The sequence below is a fragment of the Lycorma delicatula genome, chromosome 5, assembly GCF_047948215.1.
Source record: "Lycorma delicatula isolate Av1 chromosome 5, ASM4794821v1, whole genome shotgun sequence".
Lineage (NCBI taxonomy): Eukaryota > Metazoa > Arthropoda > Insecta > Hemiptera > Fulgoridae > Lycorma > Lycorma delicatula.
In genome coordinates, this window is record NC_134459.1 from 28,914,656 (window position 1) to 28,933,784 (window position 19,129).

Below are 19,129 nucleotides of genomic sequence, written 5' to 3' on the forward strand. Positions count from 1 at the left end.
TAAACTGAACAAATCTTGGAGATATTTTCTATCAATTACGCCTATGTTTAAGAAATTATGACAACTGGTTTTGTAAATATAGGCCATTACTTTTGGATACCTTTAGCCCGGACATCCTATATAATATTAAACTGAAAGAATAAATAACCTTTTCAAACCTTTATAAGATATTTATAATGAGTTTGTAAATTCATTATAAATATTTTCATGTTATCTATCATATCAAGACTGAGTAGATGCAAGCAGTCAACCTGTAACTATTCAGCAAGTGCATCAACTTAAATAAATTTTCTTCTTCTTTAAATTTTATTTAACAGTTTGTTAATTAAAACTGGTATCTGAAATAAAAATGTTTCATTTTTATATTGTGATTATTATTAATTTCAATATATGAAGACTATTTTCATACATATACATATGTATGAAAATAATTACTAATGTTGTTAACTTACTTTTGTTTTATAATGGAAAACTGCTTCTAAACACCACACAGTTGCCAAATCTCCAACTTCAAGAAGCTTACCAATTAATAAATCAAGTTTATTAATTTGGATGCTAGTTAAGGACTTTACAGACTTTCTTTTAAACCATTCTATTGTGTCAGTTGTTATAAGGTCCTTCCTGAAGCACTTTAATGGTTTAAAGCTAGACTCCTCAATAGCAATCTGAAATTTTAAAAAAATATAAGCTTTAAGGTTTTCTATAGGTTAGAATTTAGAAGATTTAAATTTTTGCATTTATGAACTACAGATATGTTTTTTGTCTTAAAAATATGGTTATTTCATAACCTTAAAGCGAGGTTACTAAATACATATTTAATAAATGTCTAAATAAATGTTAGAACTACAGCATTATATCAGTCTAGCATTTAATACATAAAAATATGCACTGATCAAATTTGAAAAAAAAATTGTGCAAGGGTTAAATATATTGAATGAAAAAAAAAAAATGATTGAATGACTTTTTTCAACTGAAAAATTGCATCATAGTAGTTTTTTTAAATAAATTTTTGTCATCAAAAAACCTTTTTTTACACAATTCTTATATGTTAAATATCCAAAAAAAAAAACGTTTTACTGTATTAGAATATATACTTCATTGATGAGTTTCATGTAATGTATTTAAATTTTTTATCTCTTTTGATGAAGTTTCTTACAGTTAAAATTTATAGAAGGAAGTATTTCCATAACCTATTCAAAAAACAGTACAAAATTACAGCAAACTCAATACTTTGATAACACAAGCCTGCAAAAATTCGGGTAGTGGAATGTTTTTTAACTTTTGATAATTGATTTCTACATATTTTTTAGCACTTAATCCAAAAATAAATTTCATTTTTTTTCCATCACGTCAGGATTTTTTGCAAATTGCAATTTCATATAGGGTACACAAACAAGGAGGGCACACAAGGCAGGTGATGTGAAACTGAAGACTGCTGTCAGACTAGTAAGGTTTTGTGTATCTATTCTAGCACATGAGAAGAGTACTTACTGTAAGTTGATTTTTTGCGTCAAACAAAAGTATAGAAAACTGTGAATGCTGCCTACTACAACAACCTCTTAAGGGAACATGAGAAGCCAGGCTAGAAATTGAAATATCTCGATATTCCAGCAGGCAGTGCAATTTTGCTTCACAACAATGCGCAGCCCAATACTGCACACTTATTGTACCAGACCTTCAAAAATACGTTCTACAGTCCTGATCTCAATCCTTGTGATTATTATTTGTTAGGCCTGCTCAAGGATGCATTAGGCAGATATCATTTTGCGATCGATGATGAGGTTAAAGAATTTGTGTACAATTAGCTTGCATTTTGGCAATTTGAAACCTTAAAAATGCTGACAAAAGTGCATGGATATTTTTGGAAAACTATCTTGAGAAGATTTAATTCTATTTTGTAGATTTTGGAAACAGCTTACTTCTGTGAACAAATTGTGATTTTAATTTGAACCACCCCATATGTATGTATATATATATATATATATATATATATATATATATATATATGTTCATTTTTGGCACAAGGTCAAATTTAAAGGTCATTTAGAATCAAATATCGATTTAGATTAAACATTTTTCAAACAAAACTTACATACTTCTCACCATACAATCTAAATTCAAGGTCGAAATATGCATGTTAGTTGTAAGAAAATCAACTTCCAGTCTAGACAACCCACTTCAGATAGGTACTGTAAGTTGAAATTATCGCTCTTCAAAAAAATGATTTTGACATAATTGCTGTTATCCTAAATATTTGGTATTCAAAGTTTAAAGAACTTTCGGTGACTTGGCATGAGGTCTACTTCAAAGGACACTTGGAGGTTAAAAATCCCATTTAAAAAAATGTTTAACAGAAAATTACTGGAAGCCAAATCAGGGCTGTATGGTACATGGTTAAACAACTTGATTTGGCATAAGAGTGCGTACTGCAGTATGCGAACGAGTATTATCATGAAGTAAAACAGTGCCTGAACTCAGCATGCTGTTATTTGTTTTGTATTTCTCTTCACAATTTCTTCAACGTCTTGCAGTAAGTTTCAGTGTTAATTGTCACACCTCTTTCAATAAAATCAACCAAGATCACATCTTTACAGTCACCATAACAGTGTTACTAAATTCACAGGCAGTATAGTTTTATGATGAGGGTATTCAAAAACTTGTTAACAAGTGCCATAATTTGGACAGCAATTATGTAGAAAAGTATGATGTAAATAATAGATTGTTTTTTTATCAATTGACTTTTTTTTTTTAATGAATCTGAAGTTACTTTCTGAATAATAGGCTTTGTTTTATATATGTATATATATATACTTCAGAAAAAATTTTATTTCATTCATCCTACATAACAGGCATGTATTAAGGCTGTAGTGGATGATTAGAATTGGAGGTTACAGTGGTTTAATTGGAACCATCTAAAATAATAGTTATTTGTATTTTCAAAAACATATCTTAATTCAAAAACATCGTTTAACAAACTTATTTAAGTGTTTGACAAGTATTTTTTATTTGACAATTATTATTTATTATTGTTTCTTTACTAATTTATTATATATATATATATATATATATATATATATATATATATATTTTACTTTCTTAGTATATAAAAGTAATTTTTTTTAGCATTTTCTTGTTTTTCAATTTTTATATTTTATCAATCAATAAATGAATAGAAACATTAGCTAAACAATGGGGAATCAAGCTAAACAATGAAAGGAATCATTCCCCTCTCAACCACATTAATGATACTCCTACTGCAATGATTTACATCAAAAGTTGTGAATAGTCTAAAACAGTTGCATACAGAATTTTCATATTTAACAAAAAAAAATCTTTCAGCCAGGTTAAAACATTTAAGAAAAATAAAAAGTATGAGAATTTTCCATTTTATTGTACGAGTGGTGACAGAACAAAATACAGTAACATATTTAAGTCTAATGAAGTGCAGTTTATTGAAAATTCAAAATTACAAACTGCTGATGCTTAAAAAAAAATGAAATTGTCTTATTACCTCAATATTAAAACTTTCTTGGAGAAAGCACATGTACATACTGTAAAGTAATAATAACTCCTGATATTTTGTTGAATCATTTAATGGTTTTGACTTCAGCCATTTAAGAGCATATTTTAATAATAAGTATCTAAAAAACTCAAAACAAGAAATCATCATGAAAAATTATTTTTTGATAAACACACATGCAACAAATATGTATGTATGCACACATGAACACATGCGTATACATGTATAAACGAAACAATATAATATTAAATAAAAACAATTAACTATGATTTATTTATAAATTGGAATATAACAAACTACTAATTTCCTAGTAGTAGAAATATAATTTGTTAATCAAATAATAACAAGTAAACTCAGGAAATCAATAAATAGCATTACAAAATATAAAAATATACACTGCCTATGTCACAATTGTATCACACAGTTAAGAGAGCACATACATTTGAATTTGAACTGCAAAATGCAACACACAAAACAAATGGTTACAATAAATGTATAATAATTATGTACAAAAAATAAACAAATAAAAATAAAACAGAAAAATCGGTAATATGAATAGTCACTAAATAACTTTAACAATCACATTATTAATTTCATTTTAATAAAATAAACATTATTTTTAACACATTATTCACATATTATCTTAAATAATACAGTACTCATTCATTTAAGGCCTATTAATAAAAAGCATAGTATACTAATTTGTGCATTTAAAATATAATCTAAGGAGTGAAAAAGGGTACAGATTTACAAAGGAAAAACCTAACATTGGCAAAATCTTAGATCAGGTTACCTTTCCTCATGTATATCATTATAAAATATATTATTACATCAAATCTAATTTGGAAATATTCTAAAGGTTATCTACATCATTCACATTACCATTAACATTTGAAATTTGATAAAAAAATTTTAAATCAACAACTTTGAAATACCCCAAATAACTTTAAATGTTAAATAAACAATCAATTTATTTGAAAAATAATCAATTATTTCAAAAAAGTTTATAAAACTCTGGAACCTATATAACAGAAATATAAGAATTAAATTGTCCATCTGAAGAGTTAAAAAAATGTTTGCAAAATTTCAAAATATTTGGTGAAATAGTTTCAGAAGAGTTTGTGAGTAAAGTTTTGTACACAGTTGGCCGAAGAAGGTTGGTTATGCTTGATTTCATCAGGCTCTGCCCAAATATGCTATTTGTATAATCATTAGCACTTATATTCTCAAGCATTTGAATAACTATACTTATCTCAATGTTTGAATATTAAAATTATAAATTCAAAATGAAAGAAAATGTATCTAAATAAGTTTGATGTGAATTACACATGTTTTAATACATTTACATCTCAAAGTAGTCAACACTTGACACTACAAGGAGTTGCTTTTAGTATAGTTAAAAAATCTGGCTCAATATGGACATCTGCAGACCACGCATCTTAATATTTCCTAAAGAGTCTTTTTTTCTATTAAGTGAGGAAAAATGCTATGCTGAAAACAATTTTTCTATTTGTATCCCTGCAACAAAAGAACTACATGAAAGATATCCTATATTCTTCTACCCTAATGGCACTTTCACTGCTATCTGAAACAATTTGTACATTGTTGCATTGATGTTTAAGTGATTTCAATACAATGATACTTCTTTGTATGCTTTCTAATGACATAGATACAACTTTGCATTATAGTATAAAAAGTTTCTTTTGCAGAATTAGAAATTTCCATACAAAAGATACTGCAAAAAGATATCTTAACACTTCTTTTAAATTTAATATTTGCATTAGCCAAATTTATAACAAAATGTTCTGTGAAGAATTAAAAAAAATTCTCAATTATTGATAAAATAATTTTATTCTAGTCTTATTTTTAACTAATTTCGAAAAAGGAGGTTAAATATTTGACCCATGTATTTCTTTTTATGTTTGTTTATGCATAACCTTTTTCCTATTAATCAAATTGAAATAAATCTTGTTGCAATTGACACAGCTGTTTTTTGCAGTGGTACCATGATGTTGAAAAAACTTTTTAGACGCAAACTGACTTCAAAAAAAGAGGTTATGTATTCAATCCGTATACTTTTTTTATGCTTGCATGTAACTTTTTTCCTATTAATTCTTATTCAAAAAAATCTTTTACTCACTGGTGTAATAGTTACACAACCATCTTAATCTTTCATTTTTATACCCGTTGCTTCATCATCAAATTTTATTAATACAGCTTTTGGTAACTCACCCCTTTCCACTTGGTGCCTTCATCGGGCAGGCCATTTGAATTTCTTTAAAATTCCCATAATGCTGTTAACTAAACCATCAGAAATCGATATATTACACCTTAACATACTTCTTGAACCCTCTACCAACTGTACATTATGTAAAAGGCCCACACAGTTATTTATTGATGTCTACTGTAATAACATTCCTGGGGGAAGTTTTCCCACATGTTGATGTTGCTAATAATATAAACCCTGTTTATTTTTTACATCATATCACTCATAATATTATTATATTCATCAATTATTATATTCATATTAATTTAATAGTTGGGATTATTCTTACAGTATTTCCATCTACAATTTGCCTGTTAAAGGTATAAGTCTTATAGGTCTGTTAAAGGGTTTGCAAAGCATACCCATTTGGCCAGTTGCAATCTTGCCAAAACGCAAGTTATTTAATAAATCAATGAACTGCATGTCATTTCTTTGTCTCATGCTTATTTTAGTTCAAAAATGAAAACTGAAGCCACAAATTTATTCCTGCTTCACACCAAGGAGGTTGAACAAAACACAAATGGTCTTTGACAGGAGGCAGCTGCATTATATCACCAAAAAGGAGCACATCAACTCTGCTGAATAATTTATCATTGATATTAATCAGACACAGAAAATTAAGAAATAATTGTTTAAAAAAAAAAAAAATGAAACCGACATCAAAATGTGCTAAAAAGTAAGAAATAATTTCATCCAAATACTTAATTTCTTATCCACATTTTTCAATCGGCACCTGCTTCTACAAAATTAATTTCTAGAATTCCCCACTGAAATACATGATCATACTTAAGTGGTACTTGAATGGACCTATAGATGACAATACATAAAAATATGAAATATTCATAAACAGAAAAGCAATCAAAGCACATAAATATTAATTCCAATGATGTATAATATTGGTACTGGTTTTTATGTAGTATATATATATATAGAGTATGTTATAAAAACAAATTTATATTATATCTAGAAATTAATTTGTAGAAGCAGGTGCCAATTCAAACAAGTGTCTAAGGAATTAAATATTAGATAAAATTATTTCTTACTTTTTAGCGCATTTTGATGTTGGTTCCACTTTTTTTAAAAATAATTATTTCATTTTCACCTGCTCTTCCCTCTTAGTAATGGTATACACACATTAACCTCTAAATGGTTTTGTTTTACTTTCAATCATAAAAAATCAGATGCATGGCGGTTGGCGGAGGAGTATTATAATAAATGTAAGGTATATGTTAAAAATAATTACAGACCATGAAATTTTTGTGATTTATTTGAATAATTTTTTTTTATATGATAATTTGTAGACAATTGCCTCAATGTTAATTTGGCCCAAGAATTAATGGTCATGGCAAGAATTATTTTTATACTTTATAACTGTAATTTACATAAAACATTTTGTTATAATTTTTTCCATCAACTATATCATTTATAATAATTGTAATTGAGTTTCTGAAGATAATTATGGTCAGTAGACAAGACTGATTCTCCCAAGTATTAATTTTGGGGTGCAGGGACCATTTAATTAATCAAAAATTTAAAACTTCCATTCCAGAATTTGAAGTCATTTACTCCCTAATTTGTAAACCACAATTCAAACTATTTCTCTGTACTAGAAAGGGAAGATAACAAAAAAAATATTCTTGAAAATTTGTATTCTACCCCGTACACTAATGTATTACCACCTAAAATCATTCTTGCAATCACACAGTTTCTTCTATTGAAATTCATAAAAATACTTTCTTAAAAAGAAAAAAATAACTATCTGATTAATTATAAACTGATTTCAAAACATTAGTTACCTTTCTTGGGGAGACTTGCATAAATCTGCTTGTTCAGAGTAGAACAGAATAGCATCATCTGATGATAAATCACCTTTGATAAAAGCTGCATCACATGATTCCCAGAACTTATTGTCACATACAATTTGAGGTTTTAATTTTGCTTTTTCTTTCCACTATAACACATTGAACAGTTTAAATTATTAACTTTAAATAAAAAAAGATAACAAATTTCTTATAAATTAAATGTAAAAAGCTGTTACACAAAATCAGTTGCAGACAAAACAAAATTTAACAATCCAGCAATACTCAAAGAAAAGTTGTTTACTTGCATATTTGTTTACACTGCAACAAAAGTAATGAAATGAAGCATTATCTTTTAAAACTGACACTGACTTTGTAACATTAGCAAATAATAAATGCCAACTGCATGCTGTGAATTTGCATCCAGTGTAGTTTTACTTTAGTGATCCATAGATATCAGATTCTACGTGATATTGCCATCAAACACTTCATCCTCCTATCATTCAACTTTAGGATGCTATTCCTTGAGATGTTTCAAGTAATGAACCTTAAGGTTGCAAGGATAGTTTATAATACTACCCATGAACTGAAGCACAACTAATCTTCAAAGTAGTGTCAACTGATAAATGAATTTAAAAAAAACTATTAAATGAAATTAGGATTACCTCAACAGTCAATATAGGGCCATGAGGAAGTCCAGCAATTGTAGAAAAGCTGTGAGCAATTTCAAATTTATGACTATAAATAAGTTTTCCAATTGTTTCTCCAGCTGAAAATTTTGGTTATCAGTACAAATTAAAGTATAATCTAAGGTCAATCCCTCTTTAGCTAGACACTCAGTCAAAGAAAGTAATAACAGGAAGTCAGGAACATTTACTGGAACCAAAAAACAGAACATTAATTAATTAGTATTTTTCTAGCATTTACTAAAAAATAAAGAAAAATTTAAAAAATTCACATCAGGCCAATATTTGAACCAAACAATAACAAACTAAAGTAATTTAAATTTACAAAATAATTTTAAAACAAAAACTTCAGTGAAAAAACATTTTTCTCCCACCAAAAAAGTTTTTTATTACTAATCAGAAATCTTTTTCTTTATTTTTCCTAATATGTATGTTGCAATCTGAACAATAAGCACCCCCCCCCCCTGACCAATGAAATGATGGTTTTATATGACATGTAATCAGGTCAATGACTTGGTTGACCTGAATCTTGTACAGACTCAGGTCAACCATTCCTGAGACGTGTAGCTAATTGAACTCCCAACCACCCAAGTACACCAATATCCACTGTATAGTATTCAAATCCACGTAAAAGTGACTAACTTTTACTAGGATTTGGATCTCAGAACCATTGACTTCAAAAATCAGCTGTTAAACAACTGATTTGTAAGATGAGTTGAGCTGAATAAGAAATTTATTATACATAATACTGCACATACTTTTTATTATACTATTATATTAGTATTTTATTGTACTATTTTATATTACACATGTTTGCATACATTTTATATATAAATAAATAAAAAATAAAAAAAATATGTAAAATTATATACAAGATTTCTGTAAGAAATATTTTTCTTTGTCTTCAGTCATTTGACTGGTTTGATGCAGCTTTCTAAGATTCCCTATACAGTGCCAGTCATTTCATTTCAGTATACCCCTTACATCCTACATCCCTAAAAATTTATTTTAAGTATTCCAAACGTTACCTGCTTGCACAATTTTTCCCATCTACCTGTCCCTCCAATATCAAAGCGACTATTCCAGGTTGCCTTAACATATGGCCTATAAGTCTATTTCTTCTTTTAGCTACATTTTTCCAAATGCTTCTTTCTTCATCAATTTGCCACAATGCCTCTTCATTTGTCACTCTTTCCACCCATCTGATTTTTTACATTCTCCTATAGCATCACATTTCAAAATCTTCTAATCTTTTCTTCTCAGGTACTCCGATCATCCAAGTCTCACTTTCATATAACGCTATGCTCCAAACATATAATTTCAAAAATGTTTTCCTGACGTTTAAATTTATTTTTGATGTAAGCAAATTATATTTCTAACTAAAAGCTTATGTCACCTGTGCTATTTATACTGGTCCTGCTTCATCCATCTTTAGTAATTCCAATTCCCAAATAATAAAATTCTTCTACCTCCATAGTCTTTTCTTGTTACTGTTCGGCACAGGGAACATCCTTGTCTGACTCCTTTTTTTATTACTGCTTTTCTTTCTTATGCTCTTTGATAATTAATGTTGCAGTTTTGTTCCTGTAAATGTTAGCAATTGGTTTTCTATCTCTAATTGAACCCTAAATTTTTTGAAATGCTGAACATTTAATTCCAGTCTACATTATCAAATGCCTTTCCTAAGTCTATAAATGCTATGCATGTTGATTTGTTTTTCTTTAATCTTCCTTCTCTACTATTAATCTTAGCACTAAAATTGCTTCCCTTGTCCCTATACTTTTCCTGAAACCTAATTGGTCTTCTCCTAACACTTCTTCCACTCTCCTCTCAATTCTTTTGTACAGAACTCTAGTTAAAATTTTTGGTGCATGAGCAGTTAAGCTAACTGTTCTGCATTCTTCACATTTATCTGCCTGCTTCTGCTTTCTTTGCTATCATGACAATAACACTCTTTTTTTTTTAAGTTTGACAGAACTTCCCCTTTTTTGTAAATATTACACACCAGTTTATATAATCTATTTATCACTTCCTCACCTACATTGTGCAGTAATTCTGCACGTATCCCATCTATTCCAGAAGCCTTTCTCCCATTCAAATCCTTTAATGTTCTATTAAATTCAGATCTCAGTATTGTATCTCTCTTTTCATCCTCTTCTTCTCCCTCTTCTTCCTCTATAGCAGCAGATTCTAATTCATTTCCTCCGTATAACTCTACCACCTATCAACCTTTTTCTTTCATATTAAAAATCAGTGTACCATCTTTATTTAACACATTGTTTACGCCGTTTTAGCGTAAAGTTTCCGTTATTTTCTACGAATTCCAAGTGGGTCCCGTTGTTTTGTTACAGGAATGTTAAATTTCACTTTGTTTCGTATTTTTGGGTTTGTCAAAAACTACCTGTTTTATTATTTGTTCTCGTGTTCAACCCCCCTACGTCATCCTTCGTGACCGCGTCCATTCTTCTATCGAATTATTTTTGACTACCCTTTTCATACACCCGTTATTCTTTCGTCCCCTTACTAATACATGCACACATCTCTTGTCTTTTACACACACTCTCTCCTGTCCCCTACCTGGATCTGGTTTCCCCCTTTTTCTTTCGCCATCTTTTCGGCAGAGTAGATCCAACATCTCACCAGTGCAGTCGCCTATGGCCATACTCTCCTGCAAACTTTGTGGTAATATTCTCATTCAAGCAGAATCTCAAAACTCGTCACTACACATCTGAGATTCTACGCATCATTCTACCACCAAACCACATCACACCTCTGTATTCCTGATACACCAGTGCGGACTACGCCCAGGATTATATATGTATTCATATGTACTTGCTTTTACGAGTTCATCTCTTGCTAATATTTGTGTGTGATACAGGCAAGTGCAAATTATTCATATTAAACGTTTATGTTATCCTTGTTCATGTGTAGCCCAGTTTATGGGTTATTAAATGCAAACTATCGTTCTCATCAAATCTACTTTTAATTTAAACACTACTTCAGAATTATAAAACTTATGTGCGATATATTTCATATATTATTATTGATAACTATTATTATATTTCGTGTTGTTCATCAAAAGTTCATGTTCAAACGTCAGTTACTCAGAGCAAATTACCTTTACTTGAAAGGTTTATTGCAATCAACTCTATCATTTAATCTAATTTAACTTGTTAATCGCCGAGATTAATTCTTATCTATTCATGCACTGAATTCATATTCTCTTAAATTAATCTAAAGAATAATACTCCTGATATGAAGTTATGTTTTTGTACTTCTTTGTAACTTAATATTTTCAAGAAAGCTTACTATTAGAATAAATTCTATTTATATTATTATTTATTTTAATGTGATTATATTGTGATTTAACGCCTTCCATACTGAAATTATTGTAATTAATGTTTCCTAACCTAATGAAATCTGTTCATTGCTAATCTTCATAGTACAGTACATGTTAGTAGTGCAACTGTTTTCCAGTTCCACTTTCTGTTGAGTTTATGTCTTAAGTATTTAATTTGAAATTAAGGTGTTTTACGTTCTCTTATTTTCAGGCTCTGTTACATTGTGTATTTTAAAAAAGGTCTATTCATGTATTTTTGTATTTAACAGCATTATTCCTTGGTTGATTCAGCTGATATGTTAAGTATTATTAAGTTATGTTAATTTCATAATTTCCTGTTATGTTTTAAGATTATGATTATAACATAAGTTCATTTGTTACACTTTCAATAAAGTCCAATTTCTTTTGGCAAATACTAGCTGTGTGTTTTTTGTTAACTTTACCCAACACACATTATTTGATTTTAACTTATGTACCACAAATTCTCCTTAACTTTCCTGTATGCTCTGTCTATTTTACTAATGATCATTTCTCATTTGACTTCTGAACACTTTTCTTTCAACCACTCTTCTTTTGCTAATTTACACTTCCTGTTATAGAATTTCTTAATTGTCAATAGTTGCTCTTACCTTCTTCATCACTAGCATTCATATATTTTCTACGTTAATCCATTAGCGATATTCCTCTGATATCCAAGGTTTGCTACCAGTTCTCTTTGTTCCTCCTAATTTCACTTCTGCTGATTTAAGAATTTTTTTTTTAACATTCTTCCATTTTTCTTCTATAATTTCTACCTTATCTTTTTTACTCTGACCTCTTGTGATGTCATCCTCAAAAATCTTCTTTATCTTCTCTTACTCAAGCTTCTCACCAATTCATCTGACATATTTTTTTTAGATTTTTAAACCCCAATCTACATTTCATTATCACTAAATTACACTCACTATCAATGTTTAATCCAAGATACGCTTTGCACTCAAAGAGTTGATTTCTAAATCTTTACTTAACCATGATATAATATCTTACACCTTGCAGTATTGCCCGGCTTTTTCCATGCGTGTATTCTTCTATTATGATCTCTAAACTAGGTGTTGGCAATTACAAAATTATACTTCATGCAAAACTCAATAAGTCCGGTCCCCTCTTTCATTTTTTTTGCCTAGCTCGTATTCACCCACAATATTTCCTTCCTTGACTTTTCCAATGTTTCAATTATTATTAAATTTTCATCCCCTTTTATGTGTTAATTGCTTCATCAATTTCTTCATATACACACTCTATCTTATCATCATCAGGGGCACTTGTAGGCATACATACATTTACAATCGTTGTCAGCTTAAGTTTTGATTTAATCCTGAATACCATTATTCTATTGCTAAGCTTTTTGAAATACTCTACTCTTCTTCTTGTTCTCTCTATTCTTCTTGTTCATTACGAAACCCACTCATGCCTGCCCTTTATTTAACACAGAAATATTTTAAAAGAAATAATAATGATTGCAATTTTTAAATTTCTATTTAAATTGTTTTTCTATATTTTCATGAAAAAAAAACCGCATTAAAAAATTTACTACTTCATAAAAATTCATTCACAACATCTGAACACTTGAATTGATGTTATCATCATCACTAGTGCCATCTAAAAATAAAACGTTTTTATTATTTGAATATTCCTCCCACATAATACTATCTTCAGTTCCATTTAATGTATTGCTAATACAACATTTTTAAATCCTTGTCTAATGCTATCTGGTGTTATCAAGCTTCATAACTTAATAATCCACTTACATAATAAGCTCACGTAAGATTTTTTATTCTTCCAGTATGAGTTAGGTGATGACCGTTGCTTTGCATCCGACTATTATAATTTCTTTTAAGATTATCTTTAAAAGGCTTGTTCACAACTCCATCCAAAACTTGTAACAGTGAAGTCATACCACTAGGTATTGTAACTAAATCCATGTTTAGTGCTTTTATTTCCTATTTTACATTTTCGGTCACATGACTGCTGAATCAGCTAATATTAACATGGATCGCAGTCTCCTATGACCTAAGTTTCTGGATCAAACCATTTCAAGCCAATCTTTGATCAAAGACACAGCCAACCAACCTTTTTCATTCACTTGTATAATAATGTTTTTGGTAGTTTTCATTTGAAAAGTTTAAACAACAAAAAGTGGCAATTTTCATTCAAGGCTAACATCTGTGTTTGTATGTGTACGCACACATACCTTAATAGTTATATGTGTGTTTTATTTTCATTTGTTTTTATTAACACAGATTTTTCACCTTATGTGTTTAAAGGCATGTCAAAAAAATGGGAGTTTGATCAGAATTACAAATTCTATCCAGTGGATAACGACATGTATTTTTTTTTTTTTTTTTTTTAATTAATAATGTGTTTCTGGAAAACAATCATTTTTTCCTTGTAATCCACTGGTAATCATTGAGCTAATGTTGTACAATGTCTTAAGGCTGGCCCATTCCTTTTTATCATGTATCTACACCAACCTAAACTTTCTTTAAATTTGTTTAATCTTTTCTATAGCAATTTCACACTCTTTAATCATGATTGCATCTCTTTAATACAAAAACGACTTCTATTTTCTTAAATCAATTTGACAACTAAATCATCTATTTCCTGAAAACGGCCTACCTGTGGTTCTCTGAAAGATTTCCAGGAAGATATTGTGGTCAGTAAGGAGTCTTTCAACTTCCCCCACCAATGTTGCTTTTTTTTGTTGACACCATATTTTTTGACTGATATACAATTATTTACTTTTCAACTTCACCTATTACTTGTAATTTAAATTGCACATTAAAATTTTGGGGAAAATCTTTTACACCTTCACTCATTTCCAGGGGAATTACAATAAATAATTTTTGTTTTAAACAGGATGATACCTTCAAGCCAAATAGTTTAAACTGAGATAGGAAAGAAATTATCAAATACATTCCAAAAATAAAAATAAATGTTTAAACTAACTATATAAAAAATTAAAACAAATGAAATAAAAAAAAATGGGTTCTGGAAATGGGAAAATTAAAACATTCACAGTTACGTAGACTCAACTAATCATCCCTTTTCTTTAAAAATTTGAAAATGTAATTTTATATTTTAAATTTGCCTACATTCTAATTTAAAAAGTCAATATTTACATGAAAAAAAGAAATTCTTAATTAGGTACGTTTATTAATAATAATAATAAAAGGTGATAAAAATAATAACTGAAGGTAGTTTATACTATAAACTGTAATAAATCCCCCATCATGTATATAGAAATGAAAATAAAATACGAAACTGCTTAAAATGAAAGTTTTATCAACAGGATGTAAAATTTTTCAAATTGTGTTATACACAATTTGACAATAACGCATTATGTTTCACTGTAATAATATGGGATTCTAACATAGTCAGTTACGGTCTTTAATTTTGCACTTAAATTATATCATAAAAAATATATAATGGTAACATTCTTTATTCTACCATTCTCATATTCTTTTTTTATAGATAGAAGCTGTCATTAATAATAATACTGCACCTAAAAAATATTAAATAAAATTTATTCTGTTTGTTGTACTGTATAGTTTTACGTCAGTATTTTAAATTATTTTGATATAATTTATAGTGAATACTATTCATAACAGTATTATAATATACTTTAACAGTTATATTATTTCTTGTAATATGTCATTTATTGAATTTTTTAATAATTTATAGAATGTAAAAATTTTAATTATTTTTTGAAATAATACATTCATTTGAAAATTATCCAATTGCTATTCTAAAGTTTTTATTTTTGATAAAATGTTTTAAAATAAGTACATACTACTAACTAAAAGTGGAAAAGTAATAGAGGACTACAATAAATAATAATTTGTTATTAAATACTTTTAATATAATACTACAGCAAAATGCAAATACGAATCCAAACATATTGTGATAATAAATAAAGATAATCTGTGAATAGTTTAGTGGAAAAATGGAACAAAGAAAGCAAATAATTTCTGTTGTTCCAATGGTTTCCACTTTAGAAAGTTTTTACTGCATATCTTTTGTTAAACACGGTATTGTACAGTTATCATCATTTTGCTGAGACAAAATTATTCTTTTTATATTAATTTATCTCTTTTATTTCAAATGAATCTACTTTTGCAATAATTTCAAGACATCTATCAATGATTTAAAACTTTTATTTTATATTACTCTATTTTATTGTCTTTGTCCTACCTCTTTGATACAATTTTTTCTTTTATTTTTTAACTTGTATTTTATCAAGACTAAACTAAGTTACAATCAATATGCAACCGGGTAAATTTTACAGTCCACAATTTGGTTCCAAGTAGATGTAGTAGAAATTAATAGGATAAGGTGGAAAGATGAGCAATAATTTTTATCAAGGAATTTTAGAATAATTAATACATAATTTTAGAATAATTTAATAATAAAAATGGAAACAAAAATAGGAAGATTGTTATATAATCTATCTGATACCTTTCTATATCTCCTGGTCTCATATGTGTGGATTTTCTTACATGAGGTTTGAAAAGGTTGTTTACAAATCATTAGTTTATACTTAGTGCAAAATTCTGAAGTCTAGTTTCTCTTTTATTTCTCTAACCTATTCTATATTTTTCAACAATTTTTCCTTCTACTAAAGCATTCCAGTCTCCATTACAACCAAATTGTCATATTCTTTTATATATTTGATTTAATAATCTATTTTTTTTTATATCCTTTCTATCGCTGTATCTTCTTCTGAAGAGAATATACAGCCCGTCAACCACCACTATTCTGTAGCTTGGGCTTTAGAATTTACCCTGATTATAATAATTATCTCAATGTGCTGCCTATAAAATCTATTGCAAGACAACTTTATCATTAATCCTATTTACGTTTCCATTTTTATTAAATTATTCTAAAATTATGTATTAATTATTCTAAAATTCCCTGATACAAATTCTTGTTCATCTTTCCACCTTATTAATTTCTCCTATATCTAGCTTCCCATTTTTTATTTTAAATTATTCAGTCTGCCACTCTTATTTAAGCTCTAAGATAGGGTTTAGATAGTTTTCAAGTTATTATTATAAAGTGTATACAGTACTGCTATATTATTCTCACTATAACTTAGAGGGCTTGGCATGAAACTACATAGTCAAAAAATTGTACAAAATATGTAACAATATACTACTAATGCTGGGATGATGTTTGGTTAAGTAACAAAAAGGTAATAATTTTTTTATAATATATAACAGATATACTAAGAAATGATGAATAATGTGAACAACAGTTTGATTTGTACTATGAAAGAGGTTAAAAAGAAGTAAAAATATAATAAAAGAGAAAGACCATGGAAGATGCCAGTTGGTACATAAAAGGTGTGGGTTGTTGTTAAATAAAGACCAATCAAAATGGCAGGTCAGTAAATGTTGAAATCTTATTACAATTAATTTATAAACATTTTTCAAATTAAAAGATTGAATACCTTGCATTTTATTTTTTACCAATGATAATTTTTTCAGGTCTTCCCTGGAATAAATGAGAGCATTTTGGTAGTTTTTATCACTATGCTCTTCCTGATACTAAATTTAAAGAGAAATGAAGCAGTGTTTTATGTAAATAAATGGTCAGTATAAAAAATATAATGCCAATATGAATGCTCAATATAAGAGAAACTAATCAGTTGGTTAGGAATGCTGCTAACTGATAAAAGAATTCATAAAAACAAAACCACACACAAAAAACATTCTTTTACTTATGTATACCTGGAAGTTCAGTGTTTAATCTATTATCACAAATAGTACGAAGAAATGGATGTTGCTGTGAGTAAGCAGGGAAACACTTTATCAGTGCAACAGAACATAAATGTATTACAGTCTCTGATATCCACTTCTTTGTGTACATGAAATTTTCAACCTAAAAAAAACATAGTTTTAACCAATTAACACATAAAAAATAATAATTATAAATAACACACCACAACATCATCATCAAAAAAATGTTAATTAGAAAAAAAAAAATATTTTTCATGAAAACATGAATTTAAAAGCTGATAACTGACAGATTCACTTGTATACATATAGTTCCCGTTTGAAGCACTTTGTAAATTCTCTATGTAACTGCCCTGAGATACCATACCTAAATAATAGCAAATACTTCAACCATTTTTTTTTATTTTTTTAGTTAACAAGGTTAACTTAACTTGTAATATCTTTACGTAAATCTATAATCTATAAAGTTTGTTGAGAAAGTGGTCTTAGAATTTGTGAATAACATTAACGTTTTAAAGTTTCAAAATTACACTAGATTTTCAAATTTTTAAAGGTGCATGTATTGATAAAAAATTAATTCAAAAATGTAATCAGTCAATTGTAAAAGACATATAAATATATTTTTGTTTGAAAACAAAATGCTTTGAAACAAAATTCCTATTAGACCATTTTTAAGTTGCTTTTGACCATGCTTTTGGTGTATCCAGACCTTGTAAGATTAGAACCACAGTACTTGCAGTATACTGAAAATTATTTAATAATTTTATATGCAGTCTATATCATTCAAAAGTTGTTTTGTAATAATATTATAATAATATAATGCAATAATTACAAATATAAAATACTTTATCATAATAATGTAATTCAAAATTTATACCAAACATTATTTAATGTAAAAAAATTTAAATACAGAGAAATTTGTAAGTGTAATACTAAAATTAATATTATTTGTAGTATTATTATTTGATACCTACTACCCTTATTGCAATATCTTGGGGATTTGGTATATACCTTACTAATCTAAAAAAAGAAAGAGGAAGGATCTTGCCTGACATAGCCCAGTATTTCAAAAGACCTTCAACTGAAGACATGCAAAGAATTTTTCACAACACTGGCAAGGGAGACTATAACTTTGATACACTATGTATCCTTGTCACGCTGCTTTGTTAAAGTAAGATAATAATATTTAATTGTCAATTTAATAATGAATGGAGTTTTTGAAAAATTAGTATGACATTATATATAAGTAAAATAAACTGGAAGTTATAATTTTAGAAAGTTAAAAATACCTTAATGATCATAGGTTTCAGTAATAAAGAAGACATATATGATGTTTGATATAATTTTTTAGCTGTCCTGGAAATATTTTAGTTTAAATTTTAAATATTATGATCAGGATAACTTCAAATTAGACAGAATGGGTAATAATAAAAAATCCAATAATCATCCATATAGAAAATTATGAATCCAATTTACAAAATTATACAAATATTAATAAATAGAGAAAGAAAAATATTTATACAAATACATTTAGACATTATGAAGAAAAGAAAGAAACAAATTAAATTTCTTAAATAAAATTCAGATTATAGATAGCAAAAGATGGTTATAGTCGTGGAACACTGTTTTTTGAAAGTCACTCATTCACATTATCAACAAAAAAAAGGGATGCTAATATAAACAGCCAGGAAAATATAAACAAGAAAACTGTCAAAAATGCAGGCGATAAATATTATATTCTCAC

General features: G+C 28.0%; 2 protein-coding genes across 6 annotated transcripts in view; both read right to left on the reverse strand.

The window, feature by feature from the left end:
• The window catches only part of LOC142324788 (spatacsin-like), a 48,209-nt gene extending 40,314 nt beyond the window's left edge, over positions 1 to 7,895 (reverse strand). The window contains exons 1-4 of the mRNA XM_075365786.1: positions 7,890 to 7,895; positions 7,583 to 7,737; positions 3,512 to 3,641; positions 453 to 665 (exon numbers count right to left, since the gene is read on the reverse strand). Of these exons, the coding sequence (XP_075221901.1) occupies positions 453 to 665; positions 3,512 to 3,641; positions 7,583 to 7,737; positions 7,890 to 7,895 (504 nt within the window). The remainder of the gene's footprint in view (positions 1 to 452; positions 666 to 3,511; positions 3,642 to 7,582; positions 7,738 to 7,889) is intronic.
• LOC142324836 (uncharacterized) overlaps positions 7,599 to 19,129 on the reverse strand; it is an 85,506-nt gene continuing 73,975 nt past the window's right edge. For 4 of the 5 annotated variants that reach the window (XM_075365869.1, XM_075365867.1, XM_075365866.1 and 1 more), the window contains exons 4-6: positions 17,380 to 17,530; positions 8,251 to 8,461; positions 7,599 to 7,737 (exon numbers count right to left, since the gene is read on the reverse strand). In XM_075365869.1, coding sequence (XP_075221984.1) covers positions 8,259 to 8,461; positions 17,380 to 17,530 — 354 coding nt within the window. In that variant the 3' untranslated portion in view covers positions 7,599 to 7,737; positions 8,251 to 8,258. Of the gene's footprint in view, positions 7,738 to 8,250; positions 8,462 to 17,379; positions 17,531 to 19,129 lie in introns of those variants that run through there. The other variant, XR_012756410.1, reaches the window with a different exon arrangement.